Raw genomic sequence first — 23050 nt, 5'->3', positions numbered from 1 at the left:
TTCCTTTTTATTTGTTAAGTCTTCAGTAGAAGGCAGTCTTGGCGAACTTGCTTCTTGATCTGCAGGGCACAGAGTTCATGTGTTGGCATAATGGCTCCATTTCTAAGATACCTGTATTGCGAACCATCTCAGTTACGGGAATATGCTGAACTGCGAATGGGTTTACTTAAGATCTTACTTCAGCCCCATGGTCCAAAGCACAAAGAAGCACCCTCCATGCTGGAATGCCGGATTCTTCAACTTCTGTGGGATGTGGTTCCCCATCTTCAGGTACAGTTGTTGCATTAAAAGTTGCCTGACCCCAACTTTTACAAATACATGCTATCAAGGTAAAGATACTATTATTAGTAGTATTGCCTTTCAAGTGTGCAAATACAGCTTTCTCTTCCACCTCTTCCATTTTTTTGTAGGCCTGATTGGTAGTACAGAAATCTAACAAACTGGCTCTTTCTGGTAGAAGATTAAGCTCTTCAGTTGCTAAAATCTCACTCATCTTATGAGGCATAAATTGAAACACATGTACCATAATTATTTGTCACTAGTTGCAACAGTAAGCATGCAGTGAAGTTGTAGAGATACCCATGAGAGAGATGATTTTGTTAAATGTTAAAATATTTGTGAAAACATGCAATTTTTAACTTGGCATGGATAATACTAAAGTGAAACAAACTATATGAGACGTACAGTTCAGGTGTTCCTAGTTATTCCCTTCTCACTCTTTGAAACAGAGGAATTAGTCGATATGAAGACAAAACTTAATCCCTCTGTAATATGCTGAAGTTTGACAATGTTATTTTGAAGTTGTACAGTGATACTTGCTAGGAGCTAAGGATTTAATATTTTCTGTGCCTTTTGGTTAGGGGTCTGGGGTATTGGTTAAAATTAAAAAAGTAAAAGTGAAAAAAAGCTCTGCTTTTACTCATGCTTTACTGTGACATTGGTTAAGCTTTTTTTATACCTATGTAACTTTTTTGTCCTCTTAATTTTGGAGCACCATCTTCAGTGTGAGCTATAGTGACTCAAACATGAGGTGCTATGATATTATTGCCATAGGGAGATAGTTTATAAGATCAATAATGTAAAGCATTTAGCTTTACATCAAGCCTTATTACGCAGGCTTGATGAGGATATTTGGTAGCATCTTTCCCCTGAGGAATTTTACTAGTAGTCTGCTTTCCACTAGTAGCTACTTTTCACAACTTTTTGACCAATACTAACTTTGATTATACACATTTACCTTGGTTCGGGTCTACACTTTGTGATGATAAGTAAATGCTGACTTTTTCTACTCACAGGGTATTTCTGATTTTGTTTTGATTATACCTGAACTTCAGTATAACTTTGTGTCCTGAAGGTATGACCAAGTTTCTGACTTGCTAACATTTAGCCATAAAAATGGCACCGAAGACTTACAAGATTAGTTACAAACCTTTCTCTCCTCCATGCTTGTTGGCGCTTTTTTTAGTAGAATTATGTTTGGTTTTTGTTAAACTTGGATTAATACTTAAATGTTGTTGTCTTGTCTGAAATACAACTTTCACACTGGAAAGGACAATACTTCAAGAAGCCCATTTGATGAACTGGTTTATAATGTTATTCCTTCTCCTCTTTCTGTGAACCTTGGGTTCTCTTTATCCTTTTAAGCTTAGCCTTATTTAATCCTCTGTATTGTAATGTTTTATAGTCATTTTGTCTGATGATTATCAACCAAGCTGTCAAAGGTACAGCTTGTCACCTGCAGACTTTTCCTAATGAAAAAATTTGTGGAATTTAGGCTTCTGGTTTGAGCAGATTATTCATGGAATTAATTCTGAGGTACTAAACATTACGATGTTTTCCTCAATGCTGGCTCCAGAATTTGTATTGGAGCATCTGGGTCTGTAAGTAGTGTTTTTCAAGAGCAGAAATGCTCTCAACTAACACACAAGGATTTAGAGGCAGCCTGCTTCTTGAAGTCTTCTTACTTGGCTTCCAGGTACAGAGGTATTGCTTTTGGGTTTTACACTTCAGCTTTTCATTTTGTAGTAGGTAGATTATGTGGTGCTCCAAAAACAGAAAACACCACTGCCTTTGTCTTTTGTGACATATATTTATATATCTTCATTATGTTACAGAGGAAATACCCTGGAGCAGGAAGTTTCCATTACAAGATATTAAATGCCCGCAGTTTGGTTTATATTGCTGAGAGAACCCTGAGAGCTGAATTTATTTGCTATTGCTTTTGCAGAAAGAGGGACTTTTCTCAACAGCTACCAGGAAATCTTTATATTCTTTCATGTGTTTCTAATTTCACTTCAGAATATTAAATAGCAGTTCATCTATTGCTTCTTCAGGGAAGTTGAATAAGAGATTTGTGGGTTTAGTTTATAAATGTGTTTCTTCAAAGCCTTGGTAATATTTGCAGTGCTAATATTATTGCAGAGCTAATAGAGCTGATTCTATACTTGGGAAATTCTCTGTGAATGAAACTAAACCAGAATGTGTTTTGGTTTTTTGTTGTTTTTGTGTTGTTTTGGTTTTGTTTTTTTTTTTACCTGCCTTTCTACAGCATAAAGACTTAATGCAAGTTACAGAAGCCTCATTTTTTCTGCAAGAGCTATTCCTCAGCCTACTGCGTTATTCTGTGTTTTGGAAAGTTCAGTTATCCGAGTTTTGTCTGCAGCTGTTATGCTTCTGTGAAGTGTGCTTAAATGTAATGGGAGAATGCTCATCTTTGATCTCCTTAATAGAGGACAACTTTGAGCTCTTAAAAGAGGTAAGAGTTCAGGGGGAAAAATGAGTATTTGTGTTAAATTTAGAGAATGTCATTTTTAAGACAGTAGTGGCGTTGATAAGTGACATTCATCTGCGAGTGACCAATGTTGTTTGAAAAGTTTCTAATTTTTTTTTTCCTTGGCTGTAGACTTTCAGAAGATGAAAACTTAACTGGTTCTGTACATACCAGTTAACTGTTTAGTATGGGAGCAGATTTAAACAGAGCTAAAATGGCTTGAACAAAATAATAAATTAAAATGTTGTAGTTATTCACTTAAAATATTATTTTTACGCTATTTGTATTCTTTATTACATGTGTTGTGTCAGTGTGCACTCGCAATGATTCATGAGGAAACTCCTTAGAGAGTTTTGCTTGCTGTGCATTTGTACTGTTTAATCGCACTGAAAAACCAAGGAGATTCGAACCACCTCTTTTTTTTCCTTGCAGGCATTTCCAGTGGAACAGTGTATAATTGGGCTAGCACTTCTACTGCTGCAAACCCCAAAAAGTCAGCAAAAGTCTGTTCTGAGTCTAGGTAAAGCTCTTATTGTCGAAGAGGAATCTACACTCTTGAGATTGTGTCTGTTGTTTCTTCACGTTTATGTTTATACAAAAGCTGTATTCCCCTGAAGTTAGATTGGGTGATCGGTTTTTTTTTTGTTTGCTTTTTTTTTTTTTTTTTTTTTTAATAAGCAGGGTTTTCCCTGTGTTTAAAAAGCAAGATTTCATGTAATGGCAATAAAAATAAATTTTCCTGCTACACTAACTTTTTTTATGAATGTTACTGTATTTTAAGCTCCCTGCTTTCTTGGAGCTTATCTGCTTTGGTTTTGAGTCAACAATAGGGTATTCTCAGCTGAGATTGATGCATGCTGAATGGTTTCTTTTGACAGATATAAGAGAGCAGGCCTGACAGCCATGGCAATGTTTGGCTGAGCTTTTGATTTAACGGTTTTGGTTAGTGGAGTTATTCCAGTAAAAGTAAAGGGCTGTGCTGTATTCCATTGTTGTATTTATTGCTGCCATCAGGTACTTTGTTATAAACAACAGAAATGTGTCGTCTCTAAACAGAATTGGAGTTTTATAAAAAAATTTTTCACACTTTGGGTCTAGTATGCACATACTACTTTGCTTGACCAGTGTGTTTCATAGAAATGTTTGTGTCATGCCTCAAAGTACAAATATTGTTAGTTCTTTCTTCCATACATGATCTTTGTTTTTCCCCACCTTTTCCTAAACAGCCTGCAAGCTCCTTTCCTGTTCAGAAACCAAGAGCATCTCAACTACAGCCTTTACTTTGGTGATGCCTGTGCTACAGATCTTAACTTCTACAACAGTTGGGGACTGCCTATCAGAGGATGATTCTGGAATTACAAGTCAGCAGCTGGCTGTAAAACTTTTGGAACTAATACAGGAGGAAGGTGTGAAGGATAAAAAGGAATTGGTAAAGTTGCAGGGTTTTTTCCTTCTTTTGGGGCAGGTAGGAGGATGGATTCAACAGGATTGGCATTCTAGATTGCTGATATTTTTTTTTTCACATATCATAGTTGTAATGCATAAGTAATGGAATAAGTCAGTTTTAATGTTTTTTAAGAGGTCATCTGAAGTACGGAGGTGTTCTAACTTCCATTAACCAAAACAAATTTACATTGCTGAACAGTGAAATTCTGTGATTTTATGGAGAGCAGCTTTTGCTACTCAAAATCTCTTTTTCCCTGGTAATTTAACGGTGTGTTGGCCCTGTGCTGTTGGAGTCTGAATTCCATTTTTAATGTTTGTTCGGAGACCTCTTTTCAACTAATTTCTTAACCATGATTTTGATATGAACATTCTTCATCTGATTACTGCCTGCCAACTACTTTCTTGGTAATTGCAAGGCATTTTTGAAAACGGTGCATTTTCTAAGAAAACAAAAAATTGCTAGTAAAGAAATGGTTTTTCTTGGGTTAAACTTTATTGTTTTAATTAAAAACTTTGAACTTCTATTAATGTGCAAGAGCTTTGTAATATTCATACTTGTATATATATATAAAAATCTGAGTTAGGAGAATTTCTCACTGGTGTTTAACTACTTTCCTGCTTATCATGTTACCTTTTCTGACTGCATCTGTAGAACATTTTATTCTGAGAAGTGAAACAGCTTACATAAAACTGAGTTGTTTTACTAAGTACTATAAAAAGTTAGAATTTCCTTAGAATAACATAGATGATAGTTATAGTTTGTGGTGCACCTGTCATTGTCAGGAAAGGGAGCTTTTAATGTACTGCAGTCTTACTGTGTCCATTTTAGTGAGGAAGTAGCACTGCAGTTACCAGCAGGAGCAGGAATGATGGATACCAAATGAAGGGGAAACTCCTGAATAGGAAATTAGCAACCCATTCAATCATCCTTAGTATGATAATTCAGATAAATAATTATAAAGAAATATATTGCAATTTTTTCTTTACATTTATTGTAATAGGACTCAAAATTATTTGTTTTGCATAACAGAACTGGATTAGTTACATTTTTTAGTTTGATCTTTCCTGGTGCCTTAGTTGTTTGAGAATTTTTTGTTTCACTTGTTCTCAGGTATCCTGTAAACTCCTTTACCCCATAACCAGCTCTTACAGCTCATTGTTTACAACCTGGAAGATGATAGAGCTATTGAAAGAGAAGTCTGCAGTTAATAACTGGTTATCTTCAGTTAAATCACTGTTACCTGTCACCACTCAAGTCCCTGCCCATGTTTTTCTTCTACTGGCTTATCTGTTGGTCCAAAAAGATGGAGACAGTCTTCGTGATGTGCTCCAGGCTACTACAGAAATAGTCAAGGCTGATTGTTCTCAGGTAAAAACTGTTACTCGATTTCTGTTACAGGAGTTGGGATGGATGTACAGCCTGAGAGACACAACTCTGCCACAGCTTCATGACCTCAGGCCTGACAAGTAGTAAAACTGTGTCTGTACACCAAGTAGGTACATCACATAGAGCGCATGTGTACACCGCATACCTGTGCTTGTATGTATATGATGCAGGCACACAGAGCACTCACAAGAATACAAAACAGCACCAGAGGTCCTGTCCTGCTTCACTTTCTAGCTGAGCAGGATGGGGGTCTGCTAGTGGGAATATATGTACAATGTACGGATATGTATGATAGATACGATATGGAGCTTTCCAGCAATGGGGAATATACAGTTAGTGTGCTCAGTAGGTGGCTTCTGATCCCAGTCTCACCAGTTGCTGGCATCTGGACGTACAAATCTCTGAAGCCGTAGCTCCGCTGCAGTTGCTGGTACAGACTGTCCCACCCATCCTGCAGACACACACAAATGCACCCCTACACACATCTCGTGCCCCTAGGAGCACCAGTGCTCTCTGGGACTCCCCTCACCCCTAAGTAGACACTTCCACTGTGGTCTCATCCTTAGACACACACATACACATACACATGTGTATTCCCCATGCTGGCTGGAGCTCTACATCAAAATATGTATTATGTCTCAGTTCTAGAGTATTTTTTAATTGTTTAGGCTTAGGAGAAAAAGACTGGATTATTTGTTAATATTATCTAGTAACTATGAAAATACAACATGATGAAGTGGAAAAGAGGCTACTAAACCATTTCGGACTTTGACCTCTTAAGTTATCCTCTGTGTTCTTTTGTGGTTATTGGAAGGCTGCAAAATCCCTTGCGATATTTGTGTACTTGCTTCTTAAAAATATGTGCATATTCTTTGTCTGCTTCAGTACTGAATTCAAGCTAGAATTATGCATCATGCTTATACTTATCCACATAACCTGGAAAGATACATGGCGCTATTTAGAAACAATAATGGATAGTGCATGAGACATTATACACAATCAGTCACATGTTATTTGAAAAATTAAACAGAATATAGGTAAGGGGGGAAGTGTTACTTCAAATTTCAGATGTGACATAAAGACAGGCTTTATTTGCTTCATTTTTTTCTGTCTCAAAGAGTTATCATATCCTGCAGCACAGTAGTTGGATAGAGCTTACAGTACATGCGTTTGATGACTTGCAGTGATGAGCACTCTTAACTCTGATCCAGGGAAGCAGTTTAGGATGTGCTTGCTGTTGAATACATACTGAAATGCTGGGCTAAACTAGGCCTGTTATACAGTGCTTTTGGAGATAACTATTTCTTAAGCCAGAGAAGATTTTAAACCAAATGACAGCTTCATCTGTTGTGGGTTGCCTGCTGTTAACTTTTTATGTCTCTTCCCTAATCTTTTTCAGGGTGGTCTTTTGTTGTTTTCTTGTATGGGTGTGCTTTATAATGCACTCAAATTGATACAGTTTTGGAAGTATGTGATTTCTTTAAAATAGTTTTGTCGATTTGACAGAATTTTGCGTTTTCTTTGTCTTTCAAGTATTGTATTCAATGCTTTTGTGTTGTAATTAGGCTTGTAGGGATTAGTAATATTTCTTCAAAATCTGTTTCTGTAAGTCAACATTCAGAAGCAGTATGAGTAGTCTGACAGGTTCACTAAATACCCTGTAACTAGGCCCTGTAAGTGAATTAGTTATCATCTAGGAAGAGGGGTAAGTTACCAATACATGTTGCAGCACCTGCAGTAGACATACCTCTGCTATATCCTTTGTACCTTTTCTTCAGTTCTGATCCATACTGCTGCAAGTAAGGCAGTTTCCTTCTTGTGACTAGCTTAGCTAGTGGTGTAAAAAGCGCTAAGGTAACTCCAGGCTTTTTATTGTGGCTTTCGTGGTTTTGTGTATGGATTGTCTGTAACTTGGTTCCCTGCATTAGGTCTTTGAGTTGCATGATGAATCAGTTTTATGATGAATATTACAGAAAGAGGAGAGGCATAATGCTTTGTTTATCAACTGTTTGATATAGTTGTTCAAAATACAATTTGATAGTAATTCAGAAAAGAAATAAATTGCAGGCAGAAAAAATCACTGAAGAATATGGCACCTTAGCAGAGTGGCCTGGACTCTATACAGGATGAATCTCTTCTGAACTCCCTTGGAGTAATCTGGAATAACTCCGCGGACTTTAAATGAAAAGTGTTAGAGACAAATTTAAATGCAAGTCAGCAGAGTTACAGAAGCTTTAGACATGCAAAAGAGGAATTTATCCTGAACTTCTTGATATTTAGCATGACATGGGTGGATTTACATCCTTTGTTCTGCCTGTTTGAAGGCAAAGCTTTTATTCACCAATGCAGTAAGTAAGATTGATGGGAGCAGCCTCTTGAGCTAACTGTCGTGCTCTGACTATTTCAGAATTAAAAATCCCTTGAGACTGGTGAAAAAGTCCTTCCTGGCTTTGGGAAAAATGGCTCATGCCCAAATGCAGCGAGAACGTGAAGTTCAAACTATCTTGTTTTCTCTTTCCCTAATGATTAGCAGAAGGCCATGTGAATTAGAAACTGTTGTTTAAAATGCAGAACTCAAAATGACAATCAGTTGATATCGTCTAACTCCTCAGGCTTTGTTTGCTGACAGGGACTCTAAATGGTGAGCTTTTAGTTTTTTAAATATCTGTGGGTACTAAAATTAATTTCTGCAAAACATATAGAGTATTCTCATGTCTTTTTAATAGTACAACATGAAGCAACCAGTATAATTAGTAATACAGCAGGAGTTCTGCTGGGTAATATTTGGAAATTTGGCATGAAAAGAATACTGTGCTTAATTAGGATATTTCCCTTCTCAGTCTGTAAGTGCACCCAAGGACACCTAAATATTCTCTGGTTAGCAATATCTAATACGTTGCTGTCTTTTAAATTACATAGTTTATTCCAGAAGACCTTAACACTTTAAAACTGGGACCTACAGTCTGGCTCAACTGATCTTGAGATCACCTGGCATCTGTCTTGACTCAGACAAATTATTTTAGTTCTCAGTCTGTTTAATGGGCCCACAGAGATTATTACACTGTGGCACAGCACTGCACTGAAAAATTATCATTTTGTTTCTTGAAGGTGCAATGCTCTCTCTAAGGCATGAGGAATTACCTCTGGTCTCAGTCTTACCATTGCAATAGTTAGTACAGGGGGAGAAAGCATTGAAGCTCTTGGATAGGGGAAATAACCTGTTACTTTAATCAATTCAGTGGGCAGTATGATGGCAACAACCACGAGCATACTGATTGCAAAGTTATACTTCAGGAGTTGCTTTATTTGGTTCTGTCTTTTATTCAGTTCTACATAAATAAATGGTGCTTTATAAAAGATGAGGAAAGTAAGTGGTAAAACTGTGATCAGAGTATCCTTTAAGAAAGTCAAAAGCTCATCACAGCAAATTTTTAAAATGTTTTGAGTCTTTGGTTTCATAGGGCACTTTTTGAAGGATGCAGTGGCAAGGTGGTGTGCAGTATATTAATTAGAAGGCTGTTCTGAAGAAGAAGAAGGAGGTTGGGTGTGGAAAGAAGAGAACAAAAAATGGCTGTTTATCTCAAGCTTCTTTTTAAACAGTCACCTGTTAACTTAAATCTCTTCCTTTGGTGTTAGTAGCACGTGAACACTCAGTTTAAACCTGGGTGTTTGTAATGGAAGGATGGTCTAACCAAATGAATACAGATATATTCAGAATTCCATGTCTTTATTCATGTTCAAATCAAAGTAAACTTGGACTAACAGAATCTCAGCACTTAGCCTTGCAAAATGTAAGTTAAATGTCCAAAGAGCAAAATGAAAAAGTGTCAACTTTGCAACCAAACTGTAGACTGCTTGTACGACAGCAGTGCATATAGAAGTGCTGGGATGTGGTGGTGTGGGGTCATGGCATAAAAGGAATCATGTGTTGCTTTTTTTTCTTTCTTCTTTCTTTTTTAAAGTGATCAAGTTAATCAGTAATTCTACTGTTAGTGAAATTCTGTTGCTGTGTGGTTCAGATGGTTAGTGGCTCTAGCTTTGGGTGGTGAACTGAAAATTGAATAAAAGGGTGATTGCCGTGCAAAATCTGTGCTGAGGAATTGTGTTTCAAAACAAAACAGGGTCAGAAGAGAATGTGCATCGAGAATGCTATTGTCATTGCTTTCATGTTTATTACAGCTCCGCAGGGGTGGGTCACAAACAGTATCTCCCATTTCCACACTGAATGTTGTTCATACAAAGAGTCTTTTTTTCTGCAGTGAATTAATGGAGCATTTTAAAAACCTTGCTAAGTTTAAATATAATTACTGTAATTGATTTTGTAGACATTGTTCTGGTTACACTTTATTTTTGTATTTTCTTACCCCTTCCATGAAGGGAACCTACAGAGGACTCTGTGTATGTATATCCTCCTTGCTCATTGAGTAAAAGCTTTTTTATGGTGCAAGGTTAATGATTGTATTAGAGCTGTTTTTAGCTGAGGCATATTGGAGTGACGATCTGAAACACTATAGAAGAAAATAAAAAAATCTTTTTAAAAGGCTGAGGAATAAAGAGTAGTACATGGCCTTTTAGTCTGTCTTAAATCACTGCAGAAGCTGCACTGACACATGATGTTCGTGAAACACTTAATACAGTTTTTCTAATCGGATGAATTTTCTCGTTGTGCAAAAACTGTTATTACACTCTCTGTGAAACCAGCTGTGCTGAAAAGGGAAGAAATTAAATCGTCTGACTGAGAGGTCACTGGTGAATAGTAGTGCAAGATCTATTACCATTATTAGAGGATTATGAGGCTCTAGAGGACATCCGGTCTTTTAAGGTCTTTCAACTGCTGGAATGAAATATTTTAGTGGTAAATGACACCCTTCTGGGAAATCCATCTAAAGATACATTTTGTGCTCTTTGGGGGTTGGGAGTGTGTTTGAAAACAAAACAAAATGTAAAATGCATTTCTATTTGTGTAGAAAACATGTTTATATGTTGAGCTGGATTTGGCTTGCTCAGGTAGTGTCTGATGATATTGTTCTGTGTCTGATTATGTGTACTGTGGAGAGTAGAGGTAGGGAAACGATCACATTATAGTCAGATCTTCATGGTTGAAACTTACTGGTTAGGAGCGTGCCGCAGTACATGAAACCTTTGAAAATCTAGCGTCTGTTCTCTAAAAAGTGCCTCTAATTTTTGAAAACAGTTTATTTTATAACTTTTATAAACAGAAAGTGAACTTCATTTGTGCACCTTTTTGAAAAACTGGTTCCTTCATTTGTGTGAATTGTTTGATACTTCTCTCATGCTCATTGGAGCAAGAAATGCCAGAGTACTAAATGCTTTTGAAAACCTGCTCATGTCACTGCCTTGCCTACTGGGAAACTAGATTGTTGCTACCTCTCTTGCAGAAGTCGGCCTAACATTTCCCAGGAATAAAACCTGGAACTTTGTAGTGACATTTGTTTCTTGCCTTTTGGTTGGCTTTTTGTGGGGGGCCTGGAATGATCTTTTAGTGTTAAAATTGACCCAAATAACTAATATATTCACACCACGTTCTACTACATCCTTCAGAAAGTGCCCTATGGAACTGAAGAATCAAAATATTTTGAAAGTTTGCTGTGGTGAGCTTTTCACTTTCTTAAAGGATATTCTGATCACTGTTTAACAGTTACTGTACCCATCTATTATAAAGCACCATTTATTTATGTAGAACTGAATAAAAGAAGCAAGATAAGCATGCAAGCAAGGAAAATATGGTGGGAGTAATGTGAAGTGATAGCCAACATCTAGAATTTGAAATCATGTGTTAATACGTATTTGATTACTTGACCTCACTGACACATCCTCTGGGAGTGAGGGGATGCAGAAGGCAGTGTTGCCAGGCAGCATGCCTCTCCCACCTCTGGAGCTGCTTCCTACCTACTGGGAGCAAATGAGTCATCATGTCTGCATTTTGGAGCTGTTGAACCGTTGATGAAGATTTAGCATAAATTTAATGTTGAAATGAGTCCCAGCATTGTTTATCCATTCCGTGAAGCAGATGGAGAGAAGAGCAGCTTTGCTGTACTAGAACATTTTGGTCTTCTTCCTTATCTTACAATGTGAATATAAAGGTCAAAACAAGTACATTTTGAAAGACAGTACCTTTAAGGAAATACGTAACTAAGCATGTGCTTAGTCTTTTACTGAGAATTTTGTAAATCAACTTTAGTATCTGTTTCCTAGATTTTAGTGTAAAAGTCATTGTAGAATTGTCATTTAATACCTGTTTAGTGTAGAATAAAATTTATAACTGGAAAATTAATGCCAACACAGGAGAGTTGGAATGAACTTACCATCACAGCTGATAAAGGCTAGGCTTGAGCTGACTGACTTTAAAGGGTTTGGATGCTTTTATAACTAAGGGTTAGGAGTATAATTTATTTTGATTGTATTTTATTTTGACTGTCATTCAGTCTAATTGCTGTATGTATAGTCCAGTGTAGCTGCTTATGATCAAATCAAGTTGCATAAGACCCTGTCTCTGGCAAAAGGAAGAGTCACTGTGGGGAGAGATCTGAAGGAACAAACTTAGGTAATGAGTTTGATTACTGTAACAACATATCTGATGTCTCTGCTGATGTTTTATGTAGCCTATTTGTCCAGCAAAGGATAAACCAATGACAGCATTTATCAAGGATGGGTACGGTTTAAAGAATAACAAAATGTTCTTACCATCTGAGCTGAGAATATTTCAGCCATGCTGCTGCATACAAAACTGTCTGGATAATATTATTAGAAGACATTTCTTCACTGTTCACGCATTGTTTTAACACTTTTATGGAGAACTTAAGAATCTCAATGGAGGAGCATGCATGACCTCCCTAATGATTTTTGGACTCTAAAATGGTGACGCAGGTTGCTGTGTTAGTGTTAATGATTACCCTCACCCGTAGAGATATGGAATGTCTATTGCCTTCTTGTCACCCTGCGATTCACCTTGTCATTCATAGATTTAGGTAACAACAAATCAGGTGATACTTTTTTCCTTGACACTCAAGGTACAACAGGTGCCCAGAAATAAAACTGCTTCTGTCTATCAAGTCTTCTAGCTTCACGGGTTTTTATTTTTTTTTCCTGTATTATTTGGTTTCTGCATAAGCTTCCCTTTCCCTAAGGCTTGATTTAACCATGTCCTGGCTTTGAAGATGTTTAGCCTTTGGTACTCAAGTCTTCTGTTCAATTCTATTTAATTTGATCAGAAACTTAATTCTACTTTTCATCATGTGTAGTAAATGAACATAGTTTTCTTATAGTCATTGCTGTTTTCATTTTGGCATGGGTAAATTAGGGACTACAACTGCATTGTGCATAGGTTAGTCTAAACAAATCATTGCAATTGGGGGATGGGAAGGAAAGGTAAGTCAGCAAATCTCAAGTTTTGGGTGAAAATTTCATTTTTCTGTTTTTCAGTGTTCAGCTTGGAATAAACAGGTAGGGGAGCAAGTCCTGTGCTGAAAGTGCTCCTAAGGTGTGAGAGTCTGCTCAGATGAATACTACCTTAAATTCTCAGGAATATTTCATAGAATCATAGAATAGTTAGGGTTGGAAAGGACCTCAGGATCATCTAGTTCCAACCCCCCTGCCATAGGCAGGGACACCTCACACTAAACCATCCCACACAAGGCTTCATCCAACCTGGCCTTGAACACTGCCAGCGATGGAGTACTCACAACCTCCCTGGGCAACCAGTTCCAGTATCTCACCACCCTAACAGGAAAGAATTTCCTCCTTATATCCAATCTAAACTTACCCTGTTTAAGTTTTAACCCATTACCCCTTGTCCTGTCACTACAGTCCCTGACAAAGAGTCCCTCCCCAGCATCCCTGTAGGCCCCCTTCAGATACTGGAAGGCTGCTATGAGGTCTCCACACAGCCTTCTCTTCTCCAGGCTGAACAGCCCCAACTTCCTCAGCCTGTCTTCATACAGGAGGTGCTCCAGTCCCCTGATCATCCTTGTGGCCCTCCTCTGGACTTGTTCCAACAGTTCCATGTCTTTTTTATGTTGAGGACACCAGAACTGCACACAATACTCCAGGTGAGGTCTCACAAGAGCAGAGTAGAGGGGCAGGATCACCTCCTTCAACCTGCTGGTCACGTTCCTTTTGATGCAGCCCAGGATACGGTTGGCTTTCTGGGCTGCGAGCGCACACTGAAGCCGACTCATGTTCATTTTCTCATCGACCAGCACCCCAAGTTCTTCTCTGCAGGGCCGCTCTGAATCTCTTCTTTGCCCAATCTGTAGCTGTGCCTGGGATTGCTCCGACCCAGGTGTAGGACCTTGCACTTGTCATGGTTGAACTTCATAAGGTTGGCATCAGCCCACCTCACAAGCGTGTCGAGGTCTCTCTGGATGGCATCCCTTCCCTCCAGCATATCAACCGGGCCACACAGCTTGGTGTCATCGGCAAACTTGCTGAGGGCGCACTTAATCCCACTGTCCATGTCAGCGACGAAGATGTTTAACAAGACTGGTCCCAACACTGATCCCTGAGGGACACCACTTGTTACCGGTCCCCAGCCGGACACTGAGCCATTGACTACAACTCTTTGATTGCGGCCGTCCAGCCAGTTCTTTATCCACCGAGTGGTCCATCCATCAAATTGATGTCTCTCAATTGGAGAGATAAAGGATGTCGTGTGGGACAGTGTCATTGATTTTGCTTTGAAAGATTTTCAGTAAAGCCAGTCCTCTGTCTAGGGAGGTTATGAAGTGATGACTCCCTCTACAGATGGTAGACGACAACCTTGAAAAGTATTATAGATATTTCCTTAGGTATTAAATACAGATTCCAGGGCAAAGGTTTTAGGTCTCTGGGTGTCCAAATTTGTACTGTTCAACTGTAAAGATAGTGATGTCTTGTAGAACAAACAGTATTTTCTTTTTGTCTGTAACTTGGAACCAGTAATTACAGAAAGAAGCAAAATCCCAGAGCTCTTGATTTTTTATTCATTATTCTTGCGCTGTAGTTTCTGTGTACTGAGACAGGCTTGTGTACACTGAAATGTTATCATCTGAAGACATCTGCTCATGTAAAAATGCATGTTGAGAGACTTCTGTAGCAGAGTTCCCATTAATAGTTATTTTTTTTAGCCACTGCATTTTTAAACTACTCACGTATATATAAAGGGGCAGCTTTACCAGGGTGAATTTTCAGAGGTGTAGGAATGTGAATTAAAGATTGGATCCAATCCTGTAAATGTTGGGTTTGAGAGTTTCTTAGTCTTTTAGCTCAGCCCAGTATGTGTAGAATTTAGTACACGTTTGTTCTCCTGCTTTAAGCCTCCAGTCTTGGCCTTACTCAATGAGTTTCCTAAAGTTACAGTAATTTGAGGTTAAAGAGGAAAAAACCTCTTCCAGGGATGACTCACTTCAGAAGTGAACACTAGAAATGAAGTAGAGAACTCTGTGCCCTGTTCACCACAAAAGGAAAATAGTCCTCTGAAAGCCAGAAGACTCAAAAATAATTTTCTCTGCTTTCTATTGCTGAATACCAAACTTCCTAATTAGCTATTCTGTTCTTGGGAATGATGTTATCTTTTCACGTAAGTTTTATCTGTGGAAGACTAAGCCATGAGGCTAAGTGAAAATCATTAGTAATGTATAAAGGCAGAATGTAAAGCAGTACTATGTAATTAATTATAAGTATCCATGAAATCAAGTAGGGCGGAAAGCAAAGCCAGCCTAAGTAGTTTTAATTTTACAGGGTAGCGGTGTGAATATGCCCAAGTAAAAACTGAAGGACCTGCAGGTATGAAAATACTGAAAATCTGGTCTAAATAAAGGAGGAATAGATGTGAATGTCTCACATCCTTTTTTGTCACTTCAGGGGCTGCTTTGTGAGAGTTTTGTACCATGTATTAAAGAGTGCAGTAAATGATACAGTATTATGTGACAGGTTTGTGGGATATGATAGTAGCATCATTGGAATTTCTGTGTAATGACAGAACTGAATTGGAATAGTTTCTTCATTCATTTGATATGGATTTTAGTGTACCACTTTCAATTATGTGTTCCTTTCAATATGCCTGTAATGTAATTTCAAGTAAAAATTCATGTGTGGATTATTGCAGTGATTTCAGCTGAACATATGTAACACAGTGCTTGTAAAATGATAATTTAAAGGGAAATAAATTGTTAATCCTATGAAATTACAGACTTAAGAATTTTCCTTTCTCTTTCTTGTTAGCAGAAGAACTAATGCAGAAGGCTAGGAGTTTGTAATATGTTCTGACAAGATCACTGTCTTATATATGATATCGTGTTGGCAACCTAGTTCCAAGTTTATTTTCTGCTTTTATTTTAGGTCCCAAATCTGATCCCAGTTCTGATATTTAAATTGGGAAGACCTTTGGAGCCTGCACTTTACAGGGATGTATTGTATACATTGCCTACACTGGGTGTACACAAGGTCAGAATGAATGTTTTTAGTGAAAGAAAAACTGTATCAATAGGAGGTCATTTATTTTGTAAAAAAATATTTAGACTGAGCAATGCATAGCTTGCTTAAAATAGCTGATTTGTAAACTTCAGCATAACTTTCTAATATCTTGGATGGTATATGATATTTGTTTTAGAGTGAAATATACGTTATGTTGTATTGTCTGTACTGTATCATTATATATATGTCATAAGAAGATGTTCGTGGACTTGCACTGAAGTTTTTCAGAAAATTAATTTGACATTGCAGTTGGACAGTTATCTCCTTGCTGTACTTGGTCATAAAATAATCATTTGTAGATTAATCTTTGTTCTCGGACATAAAAAATAACAGTGAAATTTGGTTAAAAATTTTCTTTCAGGTTTGTGTTGCTCAAATTCTACGTGCCATACACATGCTGGGGAGCATGCCAAAGCTTAGAGCAGTTACTTTGCGGCTGATGACATCCTTATGGGAAAGACAGGTTAGAAAATTCTTGTAGTGTTCCTAAGATAAGTGTAGTTGAAAAACTAGTTCCCTCTAACCAAGAAAGGAAATTAATTTTGTAATATCACGTACACTAAAAGCTCATTATCAGTATTAATAAATAAGTGGTGGGAGTGGTGCCTGTACTGACTGTTTTAGTGAAAAATTTCAGTAGTATATCTTTCATGAAACCTGCTTTTCATTTCATGAGCTCTTAGACTGGATGTTTGAAGGACAGCTTTCTGCTTTTCATGATGTACAATAAAAACAAGACCTTAGTTATATGGCATTAATTTGCTTTTATGTTCATAAAGTAGCAACAGAGATGTGGTCTGCAGAAGCCATTTAGATCTCAGTGCAGCATTAGATTCTCCTAATTAAGCAAAGCAAGTATGGTATACAATAAAAGAGCTATTTACAGATCATATAAAAGTGCTAACAATGAAAATGCTGTCATCAGCTTTCAAAGGTGTGATGATAACTTTAAAATTTATCTTTTCTAGGATCGAATTTATCCAGAACTGCAGAAGTTCTTGGCAATGTCTGATATGCCTTCTTTGTCTGTTGACAAAGATGCTCAGTGGGAAAAGCTGATTGCTAAAGCTGCTTGTATAAGAGATATATGCAGGCAGAGGTGAGCACAAGTGTTATCCATCTTACGCCTTTTTAAGTGAAGCCAACTTTTTTTTTTCCCCCAGAAAAGCTGCATAATTATTTTTTCCTACTTTGTTGTATTAATTGCAAGTAATATTTTTCTAGCTGTATGAGATACTGATTCACACATTACTAATTTCAGCAACTAGTAAGGTTTGGAGTTTATAATAAAAATAATAGAAAACACATACAAATAAAGGTAAATTAAAATCTCTTCATCCTGAAGCAAAACATGCATCTTGTACTGATCCAGAGTAGATCAGTAAAGGCCTTTCAAATTATAAAAAGAGACTGTTGAAATGTTAGAAGGAGCAACTAATGATCTGTCTTTCTTCCTATCCAAAGAAAGATTGGGTGCTTTTTTGAATTTTCTTTCTCAGTCACTTCTTGAATGACATTATCTTTAGTATACACAACATCCTTGGACAAAAACTTCCATTGTTTAATCACTTTGTGGTGTTCTGTTTGGAACTTTGATGTGTGCTGATTTTATTCTCCAGGTCACTCAGCCTTTAGAGCTTTCTGTCATATCCTCCTTTTGTATCTTTTTTTTACCTCCCAGTTTTAATCTGGCTTAATTGTCACTTAAACAAGAGCAACACATAATGAGTTTTTGTGTAGAGAATAGAACTTGTGTATATGCATGAATATTGGCTTGTATGTTCATGTTTTTTCTTTTAGGCCATACCAGCATGGAGCAGACATGTTGGCTGCAATTTCCCAGGTGTTAAATGAATGCACAAAACCTGATCAAGCTTCACCTGCTGCCTTAGTGTTACAGGGTCTTCAGGCACTTTGTGAAGCTGAGGTAAGAATTTGGCTTGCTGTTGTGTTTTGTTCTGTTTGTGGATCATAGACTTTTTTCCCAGTTGTCTTTTGTTTTAAGAGTACTTCGGATTGTGGCAGATTTTTGATTTGATTTTTTTCTTTCCTTCTTTCTGACAAATTTAATTCCTCTCTTCCAAGATCAGTATGTTGTTCCTGAGAAACTGTACTGTGAAATTCTACTACAGCAGGTCAGTCCTTCAGTGCATTGGTTGAAATTTTCAGTCAGCTTTGCAGTCTATTTCAGAGACATCCTTTCATGTATTTTTCATGAGATTCAAAAAGAACAGCTGTTCAACACATAATTCTGATTGGCTGAAAATTATGTAAAGCATCTAATCTTTTGATACCTTCGTACTGGCCTGCCGTACTGGGCCTGATTCATACGACGTCAGATCACTTCTAGTCGGGAGGCTCTTGTTTTATGTTTTCTAATGCATTCATTACTTATTGATGAAGAGGGGAAGTAAGCATTGGAACATGCTGCCCAGAGAGAGAGGTTGTATTGTCTCCATCCTTGGAGGTTTCCACATTCCTTTTGGACAACCCTGAGTGACTGAGTCTGATCTCATAGTGACCCTGCTTTGAGCAGGAGGTTGGACTAGAAATATCCCGAGGTGCCTTCCAACCCAGATTGTCCTGTGATCCTATGATATCCCTGAGTTAGAAGCCAAGGGTCTTTGTTTCCACAGTGGCATACCAGATGTGGTGATACAGGCACAGACATGCTGTGAATCCCACTATAGACAAACTGTGGACTATGCAGGCTATCTCAGTTAGTGGACTAATGATAGCCTGCAGAAATATTTAATTACCCATCCTGTCAAACAGAAGTTTTAAGTTTATCCACTTCTTCACTTTTTTAATGCAGTGTTTACTGCAGTAAGGCCAATCCAACAAAATCCAGCCATTGCCATACGTTTGAAATCCTGTCAGCAGTTTAAGAGCAATATGGTAAATGGTTAGCAGTCCACAGACATTAGTATTCAATATAGTTAAAAAGCTTCAGACAAAGGCTAATAAGAACCAGCTTACTCAGGGTAATCACTGTGTTTGCTTTTGGTGTGGAATTTGGCTCTTCTTAATTTCACATAGATTCTTTGAATGCTGGCCTCAGTATTTAGCATTTAAGCAGTTCAGTGTTTAAGCAGTATTTTCCCAGGCTGGATTATATTTAGATTTTGTTTTGCAAAGAAGCAGGAGCTAGGCCTATGACAAATGTCACATCCTACTATGAAAACCTCATTTGGGAACAGACATTCTGTACTCCTGTTGAGAAGTGATAGGCTGATATATCAATAGGGACTAAGGGAGGAAGGAAAGAAGGGATCACTTAGTGGACAGGTACCAGTCTTTCCTTTCGTAATTCTTATATGCCTCTCTCATCTTGTTTTGCTTCTCCATTTGCAGATCTGCCACCTAGGAATACTTAAACTCTAATGGAGAATTCTCTTGTTGTTTGGTAAAGTAGATAACCACTTGGGTTAAGTAATGCACTCTGTCTCTTTTTCAGTAATTAGACTCCAGTCTGCAGTGCAGTAGCCTTAAAGGGCATAATCATAGATGTTGGTCAGAGGGATTTGGTTTGGTGCTTTCTCTCTCTGCCACTGTCTTAATAAATAATTATGGGAAAGGGTGCAGCTGCTTAGGTGCAGAATTTTTGTGAGCACCTGATTTTCAGTCAGCTTCTGCAGCAGCATAACGAATTATGTTTTCGTATGTATAGTGTTGACATAGTTGAAGATAGAATCTTATACACTATGTGGCTTTGTCAAAGCTGAGTTAGCTAAGTTCTGAGTCTCAGAAAAGCTTCTATGTGAAACTAATGCTATAATAAAATGTGCTGTAACATTGTTTTGTTGTTGGTTTGTGTTTGGTTTTTTTGTTGTTTGGTGGTTTCGGTTGTTTGGGGTTTTTTTTGAACAGCATTAAGAATATTAGCTTAGTTTTAATGGGTCTCACAAGGAGGGCTGCTCTCCCCTCTTTTTTTCTAGTAGCTTTTAATGAATAGTGCACAGTGACTTGCATGTCAAAAATGTAAAATGCACATGGTTCTTGCCAAGCCACATTTCCTAATTCTAGGCAAATATTTTGTTGGTTTTTTTCCCAGTAATTTCAACAGAAGCCAGTGAACTTCCTATGAGGACATCTATCCTGGCATTTAATCGATTTCTTGTACCAAGTACTGTATGCAAGTTAAGAAACATTCAAGAACAAAAATTATAAACATAGTTTTTAGAACCACTTTCCAAGCTTTTTCTGGAAGCGGTTTCTTGCTGTTTATTCCCTCAGTCCACATTTAATCATTTTATTGACCAGAAAGAAACCAGCATAACAGAATAATACAAGGAACTGAAAAGCTGCATGAGACCAAATGATGTTGACTGAGTTAAACATAAGTAGGAATTACGAAGCTGGATGCTGTTTAAAACTATAAAACTGTACTTTTACAATGGTGAGTTTGTGTTGAGATATTTTCAGGTCAGATTTACTCCTCATTCTCTTTTTGCCTTACTTTATATCCTCGGCCTTGTACGTAGTTAACATCATAATACCTATTTGAACTCTTTAGCCAGTAGTGTAGGTGCAGTTCCTTAGCTGTGTAGGACTACTGTTGAAAGGAACTGCCAGGCTTTATATAGGTAAGTGGTTTTCCACATACTGAATGAGTGAATAAAATAAGTTGACTTGGAACCTTGTTGGCCTGCATTCAGTCTGACTCGTCTGGTGAACACCCACTGTCAGAATGTTTGCCCTTTTACTCGCTATCCTTATTACCTAATACTGCTCCTAAAAGTGCTGCTGCTTCTTTTTTTTTTTTAATTCTGGTTTGGTTTTTGGTTTTGGGAGGGGGTTTTTTCTCCCTTCCCCCTCTCCCCTGCCCCACCCCCCACCCCCCATCTGAATTGAAAACTGTGGTTCCACCTCCACTTTCAAGTCATCTACCAAAATCCATTTTGGTGTACCTTCATCACTGCTGCAATTTCTGGTTTTTAAAAGCTGGAAATGTCAGATTTTGTGGCAATGTAAATGTACTTTTTTCCTTTTGCAAATGCGTTGTTATATCATTAAGTTATGCAATAGTTTGAGTTGGAAGGGACCTTTAAAGGTCATATAGTCACAAACAGTTTCTCCTTCTGCACCTGTCTCTGCACCCAAACTCTTTTCGTTTTGGAAACATTCACTACAGTCGCAACTTCATTTTCTATCATTTGATTAGGATGTGTGGTAGACTAGTGTAGTCCAAATGGTGCTAATGTTACTTTCTTCTCCTTCATGTTCCCAAGCTTTGTCATTTTATGTATTTTGACAGTTCATTTGGTTGCTTTCTCAAGGCCAGAAAAGAATTCTAACTTTGTCTTCTAGTTTGCTAATAAGAATCTCTTGGTTGGGAAGCATGCAAATAAACAAGCCTTATTGTAGCAGAAGAAACTGTAATGATTTGAAGGATGTTTTTCATTGTAGGGGCATCCACTGAGGAATTAAACACACAAATATACACCTGCACTATTTTCAAGTTATTTTTTGATACTTAGAAAACCTTCCCTTTTGCATTCTTAAAAGAGCTATTGTTTCCAAAATGCTAGTATTTTTTTATTTCTGGATGTACCAATGGAATTTTTCAAACATTCTTACCATAACTGCAGAGAATCAGAATTTGCTTGGGACTTTTTTAGATCTGACACTTGGGTGTCGGATTATTGAATTAAGTTTTCATGTTTGAGCTGTCAGCTGTCAAAGGCATCTTTACAGGACCATCTGCCTTAGGCTGGGAACTCTATTGCAAGTGTTCTTCGCAAAAGCAGAAACATTCTGGGTCGTGTTGATAAGTTTCTGGATTTCCATCAAATTACAAGCGCTCTTAAAAGATCAGAGACATCATACAGTAGGAGAATTTTAATTAATTAACTATGCCTAATGGTTCTAAATTGTGATTATCTAATTGAATACCTCTGAACTGAAAATATTATTATTTAAATTATGGTAATGTCTTTGTAGTTCTGTGGTTTCATTAAATGAAGAATTTGATGTAGACTGCTTATTTTTGTAATTTCATTGAATTGAATGTGAAATGGGGTTTGAATTCAGAACAGTGTGTTCCCAGTGTGGTTGTGGATCCTAGAAATGTGAGCAGTTTCTCAATGCGGAGTTTTTTAACTGTGTGCCTTTCTAATCTGAGAAAACACTGGCTTTGGAGAATTCCACTGATTCTTAGCTGTGTTGTTTAGCCTCATACACAGCTATTTAGTGGGACTGTGGTGAAGATGATCCTGTATCCAGCAGCGGTCCAGAGTGCCACTCACTGAGAAGACAGGAGAATACATTAGATGGAAACATCAGTGTTCTGTCATACAGTTAAGATCATTCAGGCTGCTCATCCTGCCAGCATCTCAAATGTTCTGCAGGACTTGAGCCTTCAATATATACAAGACTGGAGCTGCACAGCTTTGGATTTCAGGCAGCAGCTGGTATCGTGCATCTGGGATATTGTCTCAGTGCCTGGCCAGTACCTAAAGACCTGATCCAAAATGAAGATTCTTTTTCATACCTTTTCTCTCCGCTTTAGGGCTTTGGATAGTGGCAGTGTTATGATGAAGGGTCAAGTCTGAAACTTCACTGGCAAAGTTTTTTGATGGCTAAAGCACTTTCATTTTTTTGGACCTCCTTTTGTTTAAAAAACAAACCTTAACAAACAATCTCCTTAAATACAATCAAAGAAAGCAGATAAAATGGCATTCTTTACCTTTTGCTCTCAAGAACAGTAGAAGAGCAGTGATGAGTGAGGAAACTGAAGCATCTGGTTGTGAAAGGCTGAAAGGATCCACAAAAGAAGTATGAATGTAATTTTAGCATTTTTTGTTTGATTGACTTATTTTTCCTAAGGACTTATTTTCTCAAATAATGTCACTTGTTAGACATGGTGTATTTCGGGACTGTATGTCATGTTTAGTATACCATGATACCGACTGAGAAAGTATATTGGCAGTTGCAGTTAAGTGAGACATTTCAGCACATGTTGAGCACATTAG

The 23050-nt window shown here is 37.6% G+C and overlaps 1 protein-coding gene across 5 annotated transcripts in view; it reads left to right on the top strand.

Annotated features, from left to right (window-relative positions):
• Positions 1 to 23050, top strand: part of FOCAD (focadhesin) — a 100871-nt gene that overhangs the window by 22110 nt on the left and 55711 nt on the right. For all 5 annotated transcript variants that reach the window (XM_065661520.1, XM_065661521.1, XM_065661523.1 and 2 more), the window contains 9 exons: positions 66 to 270; positions 2549 to 2755; positions 3203 to 3290; positions 3997 to 4199; positions 5328 to 5585; positions 15942 to 16046; positions 16438 to 16539; positions 17045 to 17175; positions 17877 to 18003. In XM_065661520.1, the coding sequence (XP_065517592.1) occupies positions 66 to 270; positions 2549 to 2755; positions 3203 to 3290; positions 3997 to 4199; positions 5328 to 5585; positions 15942 to 16046; positions 16438 to 16539; positions 17045 to 17175; positions 17877 to 18003 (1426 nt within the window). The remainder of the gene's footprint in view (positions 1 to 65; positions 271 to 2548; positions 2756 to 3202; positions 3291 to 3996; positions 4200 to 5327; positions 5586 to 15941; positions 16047 to 16437; positions 16540 to 17044; positions 17176 to 17876; positions 18004 to 23050) is intronic.

This window comes from Lathamus discolor, chromosome Z, assembly GCF_037157495.1.
Source record: "Lathamus discolor isolate bLatDis1 chromosome Z, bLatDis1.hap1, whole genome shotgun sequence".
NCBI lineage: Eukaryota > Metazoa > Chordata > Aves > Psittaciformes > Psittacidae > Lathamus > Lathamus discolor.
This window is presented reverse-complemented; position numbering and strand designations above follow the sequence as displayed.